The sequence below is a fragment of the Gadus morhua genome, chromosome 19 (assembly GCF_902167405.1).
Source record: "Gadus morhua chromosome 19, gadMor3.0, whole genome shotgun sequence".
Taxonomy (NCBI): domain Eukaryota; kingdom Metazoa; phylum Chordata; class Actinopteri; order Gadiformes; family Gadidae; genus Gadus; species Gadus morhua.
Genome location: NC_044066.1, coordinates 1362501 through 1375000, shown reverse-complemented (window position 1 = coordinate 1375000; position 12500 = coordinate 1362501). Strand labels below are relative to the sequence as shown.

Sequence of the window (12500 nt, the reverse complement as noted above, 5' to 3'; positions counted from 1 at the left end):
GTAACAAAAGTGTCCGTTATGTCTCTCGCGCACACCTGACACATCCCTGGACCAGCGTCGACATAGCGTCTTATCACTATTTGGCACTGTGAATTTGATTTTAATGAAAGCACAGCAGGAGAGAGCTTTTCTCTGCCTGCTCCTTCAATTAAGAAGGAGGAGGACAGCAAAGCTACGTCAATTTCTCGTTTGATCTTTATATTTACCCCCACCTCCAAGAGGACATTTGTCTCCTCGAAGGTCCAATTATGAACTACTGCAACTGCCATCTCTCTAAGTTAAGAAGTATTTTAACGTTCAGCCTGCAAAAGTACTAGTAGTAGCCTACTCATTTACAGTAATCTCGGACGCGCGCAGACACTACGATACACGAACACGTCATTAATAAACACCCATTTCCCATCGCTTAGCAACCGGACATGCTTACCGGACTACTTACAGAGTGGTAACAAAGACATGAATCAGGCAATAAATCCACTTTCCTCGACAGCGGTCAAGTTCGGTGTGCATAAAAGTACAGACGGAGCTCAGTGGACCAATTGCGAACTACTACAGCTGCTCTAAGTTAAACCCCAATCTATTCGGAATGAGTGTATACATGTCGATTAAAACGGACTACACCAACTCTTCTATTCGGCATAGAATTCTATGCCAAACAGATAATTGTATTCCGAATGAGGTGTATACATGATCATTTTCCTTTACGCATAGAAATCCATGCGGATCAGATGTGTCCATGTAAACGCGGCTACTGTTACACATAATATATCACAAGTATGTCATAGTCAACATGTATCGCTCCATTCAAGACCATAGTCTAAACACTAAGCTGATGGTTAACATTAGTCCACAGTCTAAACTCTGACACTAGGCTAATGGTTAACATTAGTCCACAGTCTAAACTCTCACTGTTTGCTGGTAGTTTGGTACTAGCGAATTTTAGCTTTGACTGTTGACTGTTAACCTGCTGACTCCTAAACGTAGAACCAAGTAACATAGAAAGAAAGCCCACTTGGGATTGTGTGCAAAAATTATCTGAGCTAGGTATATGGCCAATGGTCTGTGTTTCCTGTCTGGTTGGGGTAATAATAAAGTTTAATTTGAATGAGTCTGTGACCTCAGAGGGCCAGCGCTCTCTCACACCGCTGTCACACTAAATTTGTACCGGCTGCCAAATTTGTACCGGGCGCGTCATCCATACGTAATCCACTCCAAATCTGCCTGGCAACAGATGATCGCTTCGTCCGTTGCCTGGCAACGGACGATCGCGTCGAATGACGTGAAAGGTTCACGAACATTCGCGAACCTTCTATCTAGCGATCCGTTATCTGTATTGTGCTATTTCGTCCTTGACCTGATTTAAACACTCAGTTTACTTGCTAAGTTTGATTAAACAATTAAATGCAATACAAATATAAAGTAAAAACAAGTGTTATCTAGATCCGTTTTCTGTATTATGTTATTTCGTCTTTGGCAACATGAGCGTGAATTTTTTTTGAAACCCGCTTTAAACACTCAGTTTACTAGCTAAATTTGATCAAACAATTAAATACAATACAAATATAAAGTAAAAACAAGTGTTATCTAGCGATCCGTTAAAGGTTGGGTACGGAATTCGCTTTTTTGGCAATTTTTGCAAAATTACTTGAAATCCTTATCATAACCCGCTTACAGCCACTGAGTCAGAAGTACTGACATGAAAATTAAACTTGTCAATCATCTGTGGAACGGGCAGGGCTCGAAAAACTCCAGCCAATCATTTCCATTGCCACCGAGTTGCATTGGACAGTAAGTACGTCAATCAAACGGTCGTACTGCACTCCCCCTCCCCCGCGCCCCGCGCGCGACCCCTTCGTGCAGTACTCGTGACCCAGAGCTCGTGACCCAGAGCAAGCTCCTGTTTGTTGTTATCCTGCGGTAGCTACTGGAACTAGTTAATCCACATTTGGACCTAGCAGTAGAAGACAATTTCCATGGCAGACAAGACGCCACCATCCCCACCACCACCACCACCACCACCAGCAAAGAGAAGGAAAACTCTTTTTCAGAGAGTAATTGATAATAAAAACGCTGAAAGAGAAAAACTGAAATCAAGAATAATCCTAGGCGCTGCTTTCGAACGTTGGCGGCAACTGAAGGACGAGAAGGGTCTAAAAACCGATGCTTGTGTGGCGGTTGACCTAGTTTCAAAGTTTATACCGTTTATACTCGGTAATACCGGTGTTGAGACGAGTGTATTACTCGGTGTGAAAATGTCCACACCGCGGCAACCCTAGTGAAAACCAGGACTTCCAATACAATTATATGAAACAAACATACATTTTCTAAAAATAGTAATGATTTATGTGACCGTTTAATGTTTATAACATCTGGTGCAACCATAGCCGCGAGAACGTATTCTCAGCAGGGGGTGCTGGAAAAAAAAACCCGGCCTGCACTAGACTCGCAACTCGTCACATTGATAAAAAAAGATATATAGCAGCGCAGCTCAATTACACCAGTGCATGCGCGCACAGTTGAAAATCGATCGTTGTGTTCACTTCCTTCACACCATGGTTCACATCCAGCTGCTCACAGAACAAGTTTAGCGCACCACCGCTACCCTCACACTTTTTCATATAACCTTTTTTCAGCACTAGGTCATATGAGCATTAAATAAATGCTGCGTCTCAACATGCCTTGGACAGCAGCGAGGATGACTCGCTTTGCCACGGGCCGAAACAGTTCGGAGTGACCACAGCCAGAGCGAACACAGCGGGGCAGAGGAATGTCAGGAAGTCTTTGGTGTACATCAGTACGGCCTATTTGCACTACTGTTTAGTGGCAATGCAGTGTTTTATTCTATGCCTTTTTATTTTCGTAGTTTATTTCAATTAATACAATTTATTTATTCATGAAATCAAGATCTGGTCTTCAAATCTTTTTCCCAAATATAGGTCGTCTTACAATGTGTTTAAATTCGGACCAATACGGTACAGCGGGCGCTCACATGACGTTAAGCATTTCCTGGTGCATAATGTGACGCTTCAGAACCTAAAATCCCGTTTCTCCCCGTTGACACGACAACACATAACCGGCGTTTTCAGAAATCTCCACTTTGGCCGGAGTTTTTAGAAATGATCGTTTTCTGTGATAAGACAGGGCCTCGGACAGGGGGTGTTGCAGCACCCCCAGCACCCCTACTTCCCGCGGTACTGGGTGCAACTTACAGCTGAATGTAGTGCCATGTTGTTAAACGAAAACCTACGCTAGCCTGGCTCGCTCTCGCGCATCTCTGTTCGTGCTCGTGCATGAATGCGCGTCCAGGTACTTGGAATGGGTGGAGTCAGAGTCAGCGTTGAAGGAGAGGGGGTAGGACCATTTGAGTTGTGTATTTTCAAAATCTGCTGGCGTTTCGCAAATCGCGTACCCAACCTTTAACTGTATTATGTTATTTTGTCTTTGGCAACATGAGCGCGAATGTTTTTTGAAACTTGCCCGGCAACGGACGACGCGGTCATCTGCTGACAGGCAGGTTTGGAATGGATTACGTATGGATGAAGCGCCCGGTACAAATTTGGCAGCCGGTACAAATTTAGTGTGACACCGCCGCTGAAACAACATTCCACTTCCTGTGCGCTCTGAGCGGCTCAGAGTTCCTCAGAGAAGGTCTGGAGGTTCTGCTCAGAAATACCCTGGATGTAAGTGAAGGACATGTTTTGTGAGGCTTTTCATGGGATTGATTGTGGTTTCCAATCACAATCGATCAAATGTGGGTACTTCATGTAGTTCTGATCATCTGTGAGGTACATTTCTATGACTGCAGCTAAGGAAGAGTATATAAATGGTTTGGCTTGTGACAAATGTATAAACAATGCTAGCTGTGCATTTATGGGTTAGACTGCCCCATACAGGCTAGGCTAATCAGTACCCACGACCAAATACACATCATCACCTAAGGATGGATGAAAGGATTAATGAATGGATGGATTGAGCCATTCATTAAAAGAGGTCCGACAAGTTGTTCCGATTGGTGCTGGACATTTGGTATATTCCAACCATAATAACTAACCAAGGTAATGCATGAATGAAGCAGCAGGCGAAGAGTACAATGACTTCCGCAAACCTCTAGAAACTTCATTCAGTCCATTCAGTCATTCCCTGATTCCAGCTTAGGCTCTTCGCCTGGCCGTCTATCCTTACAGCGATGACTCGGCTGACTGTTTCTTTATCTCTGGGCTGCTGTCGGGGCTTCCTCTCCCAGGCTAAGCCCCCGTCCCCAGAGAGCCAGCGCCGCCACACAGAGCTCTCCATCCGCCCGACACCTGGCCCTCCGAGCCAGCTAGGGGCTGCTTCAGAGTGTGAGGAGATCTCTGGTTGTTAAAGAGGAACCCTCAAGAGAGTGCTGCTTTTAACGGACGCTGTGAAATCACACTAGACCGCAGCATAAACTGGCTTCAATTTCCAAGAAGTTGTTTTCATTTTCAAACAAATGGCGTTCACAAATCCCAGATCAATGAGGTCACTTGTCCAACTTTTCACCGTTCTTTCTCGCCACAACCGAGTTGATGATGAAGACCGGGACATTTTCACCACGTTCCCTGAAACAGTTACATTCTATGTTAGAAAATAGCAGAATGTGAGGGTTTACTGTAAAGCAGCCGGACGGCTCCGCTAGAGAGCAGCCAAAACACTAACGGTGGCTCTGCAGTCAAGCACTGCCCAGAATTTAAACCACTGTGGTTCGTCCTCTCTTGAGAGATTTAATAAGAGTCTCACCCTCAGTGTCCCTCCCTCTCTCTCTCTCTCTCTCTCCCTCCCCCTGTGGTCCTGAAGCAGAGATCTGCAATGGAACACTTAAAGATGGCCACTAACACTAACATTAGATCACATTGTAATCAAATGTGAATCGAGTGTATCCAAGGAGCAGGTAAGTCAAACTCCTCCTCTAGCATCACTCCAGGCAGACGGAGGAGATGAGGGGTCATAGGGTTTGAACCAGGGGTCCAGCCACTACCCTTTCCTGCTCCCCACGTCTCCATCTTCTGGCACCCCATGTTTGTTTCAGTTTGTCACTGATTGATACTTGGGTTATTATTGTTTTTAGTGTTATGCATGTATACGTGCCATTTATAATATGACATGCTCACACAATGTTTGGTGCTTTGTATCCCAAAGCATAAATAACTGATAATAAAAAAAATTGCATTTTCTGCAGAAAATGCTGTGAGTGCTGTAGTCGTGCATAGTGAGGTTGAAAATATGTTTTAGTAAAGCCACATAGTTTAAGACATAAAGAAATGTTAAATGGCTTAATTCCAGTGAAGGGATTTTAACAGAGTCTCAATGGAATGAACAATGTAACCATGCACACCATTTAAAAAATGTAAAATGGTAGGAAACAAATGAAGAGATTATTTAAACAAATGGCTAATGTGATAAAATATAGAATTGCTGATCTGATCTGTGGGTGTGTGTGTGTGTGCGTGTGTGTGTGTGTGTGTGTGTGTGTGTGTGTGTGTGTGTGTGTGTGTGTGTGTGTGTGTGTGTGTGTGTGTGTGTGTGTGTGTGAGTGTGTGTGTGTGTGTGTGTGTGTGTGTGTCTGTGTGTGTGTTAGTAATTTGAAAAAGTATGTCATTGACCTTATTCATTCACATCTAGGTTCATCAAAATAAGCTCACAAAATGATTAGGTTTATACCGGTGGTCCCTTTTGTGTCTCAGCTTTCAAATGGCATTTTGTTTGTCAATAGCATGTAAAATGACTAAAAAGTGCCCATTGACTTCCATTGTAAAAAATATATATAATTTAAAACAAGAATATCTTAAAAGTTTAAAATATTTAAATAATCTGCTTTTTGAACATTTAAAAATTGGGATGGAGTCTCTAGATGAACAATTGTGGAAGGAGTAGGTTCCCAAAGTTTGTAGAGAATAACTAAAGAAGAAAGAAAGAAATAATAAAACCTAAGAAGAACAATAATTGAGCACAGCATGCAGCACTCAACTAACACAAGAGATGTGCCTGTTTCCGTCTGAATGTAGTTACTAGGCATGATACATGATAAATAATTGCTAAGCTAGAGTGATGCATATGGCTGTTATTAAGCATTAAGCTAGTCAGTGATTCATATTCCGTTTCAGTTTCCACATGTGGGTGAAGCTCTGTGAAACGGTGCCATGCAGGATCAAACTCAGCCACTGGGAATGTGAAAACCAGAGAGTCTAATGAAGGGAATGTACTTTATTGGGAGGATTAAAAGTGTGTCCAGAGAGAGGTTAAAGGGGAGTGGTGCCATGCAGAATGTGGACGCACTGAGTTAATGCTGCTGCACCTTCCAAACCAGCTGGAAGGAGAAGGACTATCAAGATAACGTTGCTGTAGATACGCAACAAGCTGCAAAAAGAGGGTAAGGTGTGGGTGGTACTTGAATGGGAGTGTGTGTGTGTTTGTTGGAGTGTGTATGGTTAATGGCTGGTTTAAGAAGCCTAACCCAGCTCAGAGTACAATCAGAATGACTCAGGCCTGGTGAGGCTGCTTTAACCAGCCATCATACACACACGCTCACACACACACACACACATACACATACACAGAAAGAGAATGCATGCATGCACGCACACACGCACACACACACACACACACACACACACACACACACACACACACACACACACACACACACACACACACACTAAGGTCACCTTGAGGTGTTGTAACTGTAGCACCAGATCATCCAGCTGACTTCTCTTGCTCTCAATCGCTGTTTGTCGTTTATGTTTCTCCTAGAAGACAACAAATAAACACAAATTTAATCAACACATGCTATCAATTCACAACAATGGCTCATAATACACACGTCATTAACACATGCTATCCAAACAGGATCTGTAGCTGCTTGATAACACACATGTAATCACACAGGGTATCAATAGCTGCCTCATAACACTCATGTAATCACTCACAGGATCAATAGCTGCTTTATAACAGACATGTAATCAACGACAGGATCAATAGCTGCTTCATAACACATGTAATCAGCCACAGGATCAATAGCTGCTTTATAACCAGTGCTACTGATTACTGATTACTAGTTACTCCTTAAAATAGTAACTTAGTTACTTTACTGATTACTTGATTTTAAAAGTAACTAAGTTAGATTACAAGTTACTTTATTAGTTACATTTAGCTGCGACAACACCCCCTGCCGCCTCAAAATAAAAAATGACAACCGGTTTGCCAATACTGACTTTGCACCATAGACAGATTTTCTGAATGAAGAATGACGAAATACACGTTGCAGCTCGCAATTATATAACGAATATAGTGCATGATTGACGCTAAATGTACAGGGTGCACACACTGACACATGGCTTTGAACCGCTTCCGCCAACTTTTAAGGTGTAGACAAAATATCTCTGCGTGCTTTACGAGGTGATCAACGGACGCAGCTCCACGTGCGTGACGAAAACGACGTAAACAGTATGGCGACACATTAGTGCCATAAAGCACTAATGTGATAAAACATGCATTCAGGCGTATTCGATTATTTCACACGCGTAGATATTAACTGCGAGCGCGCAAATTATGACATTAGTGGCACTAATGTGTCGCCATAAATCAGAGCGTTCTAGCGCTCGAGCTGCTCGGACCTCTCCGTGCGTTTAGTTCTCTGGCGATAATGTGGAGGCTCCCACGCGCTCTCTCTGCAGCCGTCGCTCCAGCACAACACACACATAAACACATAAACACACACACGCGCACGCGCCCACACACCGTGCGGCTAATTCCGCCGCTAAAAGCAACTGGTGGCGCGGACTCTGGAGAGTCAAGGTCGACACTCGCCTCTGATAGATTGAAGTCTTTGGAGGCGCACACACACTCTCACACAGACAGACAGACAGACAGACAGACAGACAGACAGACAGACAGACAGACAGACACACACACACACACACACACACACACACACACACACACACACACACACACACACACACACACACACACACACACACACACCACTCCATCGATCTCAACACCAATCGGTGATCCGGTAAAAGAAAATAACAATAGTAACGCACAGTGACTTTGATGAGTAACTTTAATCTGATTCCTGGTTTGGAAATAGTAACGTTTTAGATTACTCGTTACTGAAAAAAAACTTGGCGTTACTAAGTAATGCGTTACTGGCATTACTGTTTAAAAAACACAAGGAATCAGCCACAGGATCAATAGCTGCTTCATAACACACATGTAATCAGCCACAGGATCAATAGCTGCTTCATAACACACATGTAATCACCGACAGGATCAATAGCTACTTCCAAACAAGGGTCAACCCCGTTCTCTGGCAGAATGTCTGGCAGAATGGTATGGCCCTATTACCCAGCATGCTTCGGCTCTCTCGACACCTCCGTCCTCTCCTAAACACGCCCGTAGCACGAGGCTCCTGATAACTCCTGATAAGGACAATGGTGGGGCCAGGGGGGACAGGCCTTTTACACAGCTCGGTTTTAAAGGCACAGGGTCAAGGGTCAAGTTGTATTGAGTACGGGGAAAGATGAGCTTCTGAATATAGTTTTGTGTGCACAGCTTGGCTGCAGATGTGGAACTGCCTGTGATGTTTGTGGATGTTGCAATAGGATTGATATTGAATCATTCATGCAGTTGAATTAATCACATGCTGAAGGAGGAGCACTATTTAAACGGAGCAACACATATTGCTCTCTAAATGAGTGCTTCCAGTAATGCTAGGCCTGGCTCTTTATGACAGCAGGTCTGCAGTCTGTCGGCTGTCTTCACCTCTCAAGAGAGATGGATCGCCATAGCAACGCATGGAGGTAGTAGAGCGTCCGAGAGGTCAGGGGGTCGTGGGGAAGGGGAAGGGGGGTCGAGAGGGGTGAAGGTCTATACAGACTATCTAGAAACGGCCCATGTAGGCCTGGGGTATTCATGGGGGGAGAGGAGCTATGTGGAAGTAGTTCAGGAGAATGAGGTCACTCACAAACGACCAGGCGATGTTATGGATACATTAGAGACTCACTATAGATTCACTATACACTCACTATAGAAACATTATACATACTTAACAGAATGATTATACATTTAGAAACACTATAACTACATTATAGCTTCATTGTAGATACATTATAAATTCACCATTGATTCATTATAGTTTCACTATAGAAGTATTATAGATTGTTTATTATCATAACCTGGTCAGTTCAATGTGGTCAGCAATTTTATATCCATCTCTCTCTCTCTCTCTCTCTCTCTCTCTCTCTCTCTCTCTCTCTCTCTCTCTCTCTCTCTCTCTCTCTCTCTCTCTCTCTCTCTCTCCTCTGCATGTTTCTCAGAGTCCTGCTTTCCTTTCTTCTAAATATAGACATGAGGGAAAAACCCTAAAATGATGACCAGTCACATGCATTACACACAAACACACAACACACTATAACATAGACATTACACACACACAACACACTGTTACACCGACATACACACACACACACACACAACACATTATAACACAGGCATTACACACACACACACACACACACCACACTGTAACAAAGACATCACACACACAAACAACACACTGTAACACAGACATTACACACCAACACACTGTGGCACAGACAGTACACACACACAACACACTCTAGCAGACATTACACACACAACACACTGTAACACAGACATCCCACAAACACACACACACAACCCACTGTAACACGGACATTACACGCACACAACACACTGTAACACATTACGTTACACATACACAAAACACTGTAACACAGACATTACACAAACAACACACTATAACACAGACATTACACGCAACTCACTGCAACACATTACGCTATATTAGCCATTACACTCCCACAACATACTGTAATACATTATTAAACGCATACAACACACTGTAACACATTACATTACGGCAGACATTACACACACACAGCACACTGTAACACATTATGTTATAGCAGACATGACACACACACAACACACTGTAAAACAGACATTAAACACACACAACACACTGTAACACATTACGTTACACACACACAAAACACTGTAAGACACACATTACACACACACAGCACACTCTAACACATAACATTATAGCAGACATTAGACTTACACAAAAACACTGCAACACAGACATTACACAAACAACCCACTATAACACATTACACACATAACACACTGTACATTACGCTATGTTAAAGCAGACATTACATACAAACAACACAGGGTAACACATTACGCTAACACACACACACACACACACACACACAGACTGATGCAAACGCACTTATAACAACCAGAAAGACAAATAGCAATGAGAAAGAGATGAGGGGTGAGATAAAAGAGAGAAAGATGTAAACATTAATAATGTAGATAACGAGAGGGAGAGAGAGAGAGAGAGAGAGAGAGAGAGAGAGAGAGAGAGAGAGAGAGAGAGAGAGAGAGAGAGAGAGAGAGAGAGAGAGAGAGACTGAGGGAGAGACTCATATTAAATCTCTCAAGAGAGCTCCCCAGATGGCAGAGGCTGTTTATGAACTGTGGTTAACCAATGGAATAAACACACACACACACACACACACACACACACACACACACACACACACACACACACACACACACACACACACACACACACACACACACACACACACACACACATTCTTGTACTTGCTACATATTGAGGACCGGGTAAAAAGACCCACAAAGTGAGGACCACTAGTTCTGGCAAACAAAGAATCCTGACAGGGTTTAAAGGTTAGTGAGTTGAGAGAGAGGGGGAGAGCTACAGCATCCATTCCCATGTACAGTAGGCGACAAAACACACACACACAAACACACACACACACACACACACACACACACACACACACACACACACACACACACACACACACACACACACACACACGCACACACACACACACACACACACACACACACACACACACACACAAACACACACGCGCACAGCTTTGAATCAATTCACACATCAACACATTACAACCACTCCAGGATGAGAGGATGTAGAGAGGAATCAGCCGGTAAACTTTGAATTAAATCACGATAAAAAAATAGGTGACCCCAAAGGAAAGGTTCCCGCTGGGCCCCCAGTGTGCAGTGCCTGGAGGCCCGCTGGAGGACAGGCCCCTCACCACTCGCACCCCAGCAAGCAGATGGATAACAGCCGCATAACGCCGTCATGCACATAACAATGTGTGGAAAAAAGTATGTACTCACGGTGTCCAGTCTCATAGTAAGTACACTGACAGCACCACACATGAAATCTCAGCATTTGAAATCCAATCAGAACAGACACATGTGTGTCTCTGAAACAGATCTAGGCGTGAGGCCATCAACATACCACCCTTCACCTGCCTGCTGCACCACACAAGCCTTTGGATTCGATGCTCATCTCACTAAATAAATGTTACTGTATATTGTGTTTAGTTATACTCCACTAACCGCTCTGTCGTATTGTGTCCTATTGTACTCCATTCTATTCTGGTGTCCTCCCCCAATTGGAGAAATGTCTACATTCCTAGTGACACACTGGTGTGTTCCCACGCTGCGCCTCTCACAGAGTTCTCTGTGGAGCTGCTGTGAGGACCACTGCTCACCCTACAGTCCCCTAATGGAGGGTTAAGATAGTGTGGTCAAATGAATCCATAACAATATGTTAGTTTGTTGTCACCAAACTATGTGTTAGGGCTTGTGGCGTGTTCCGATATCCACACTTCCGTACTTACTATACTTAGTTTGAGTACTTAGGGCGTTATAATTACGATCAGGGCAAAAAGTGTAATGAAAGGCCCCGGATGGTGTCCTCAAAACGGTCAAAACGCTGAGTGTGGAAAGATATACACTATTCCCACTCAACGGCAGCTATCTTAGATATGTAGCGGAAGAGGCGGAGCCAACTTCGGCGCATTATCCACATAGCCTGCATAAATGGAGTCATTTTGTAGCTTTTCATAGCTGCTAGGCGTAAAGGGTTCACTGTTCAAAGCGGGATGTTTTTGGCGGGTGAAGAGCCGCGGCGGCAGTCGCGATCGTAATCTCTGGTAGGTGCACCACGGAGTATTCAATTTTGAACAACTCTGACATCTGAAAATCTGCACACTTTAGTGAGTTTGGATAGAAGTGTACTCATGGAAATATGGATATCGGAACACAGCACTGGTGTGGACCTCTACTGCTGCACTGACACATCGATACAGACATCTAGAGTAGAACCCTACAGTAGAACCTCTACACTACAATGCCGGACCTCTACTGTAGAACCTAAAGTAGAAAACAAGACCCCTACAGTAGAACCTCTACAGTAGAACACTAGACATGTACAGTAGAACCTATGGTAGAACCATAGACCTGTACAGTACAACCTCTACAGTAGACCTGTACAGTAGAACCTCTACAGTAGACCTGTACAGTCGAACCTCTACAGTAGAAAACTAGACATGTACAGTATAACCTCTACAATAGAC

General features: G+C 43.7%; 1 protein-coding gene across 3 annotated transcripts in view; it reads right to left on the bottom strand.

Annotated features, from left to right (window-relative positions):
- The window catches only part of palm2akap2 (PALM2 and AKAP2 fusion), a 131379-nt gene that overhangs the window by 89562 nt on the left and 29317 nt on the right, over positions 1–12500 (bottom strand). For all 3 annotated transcript variants that reach the window (XM_030341645.1, XM_030341646.1, XM_030341647.1), the window contains exon 3: positions 6684–6764. In XM_030341645.1, coding sequence (XP_030197505.1) covers positions 6684–6764 — 81 coding nt within the window. The remainder of the gene's footprint in view (positions 1–6683; positions 6765–12500) is intronic.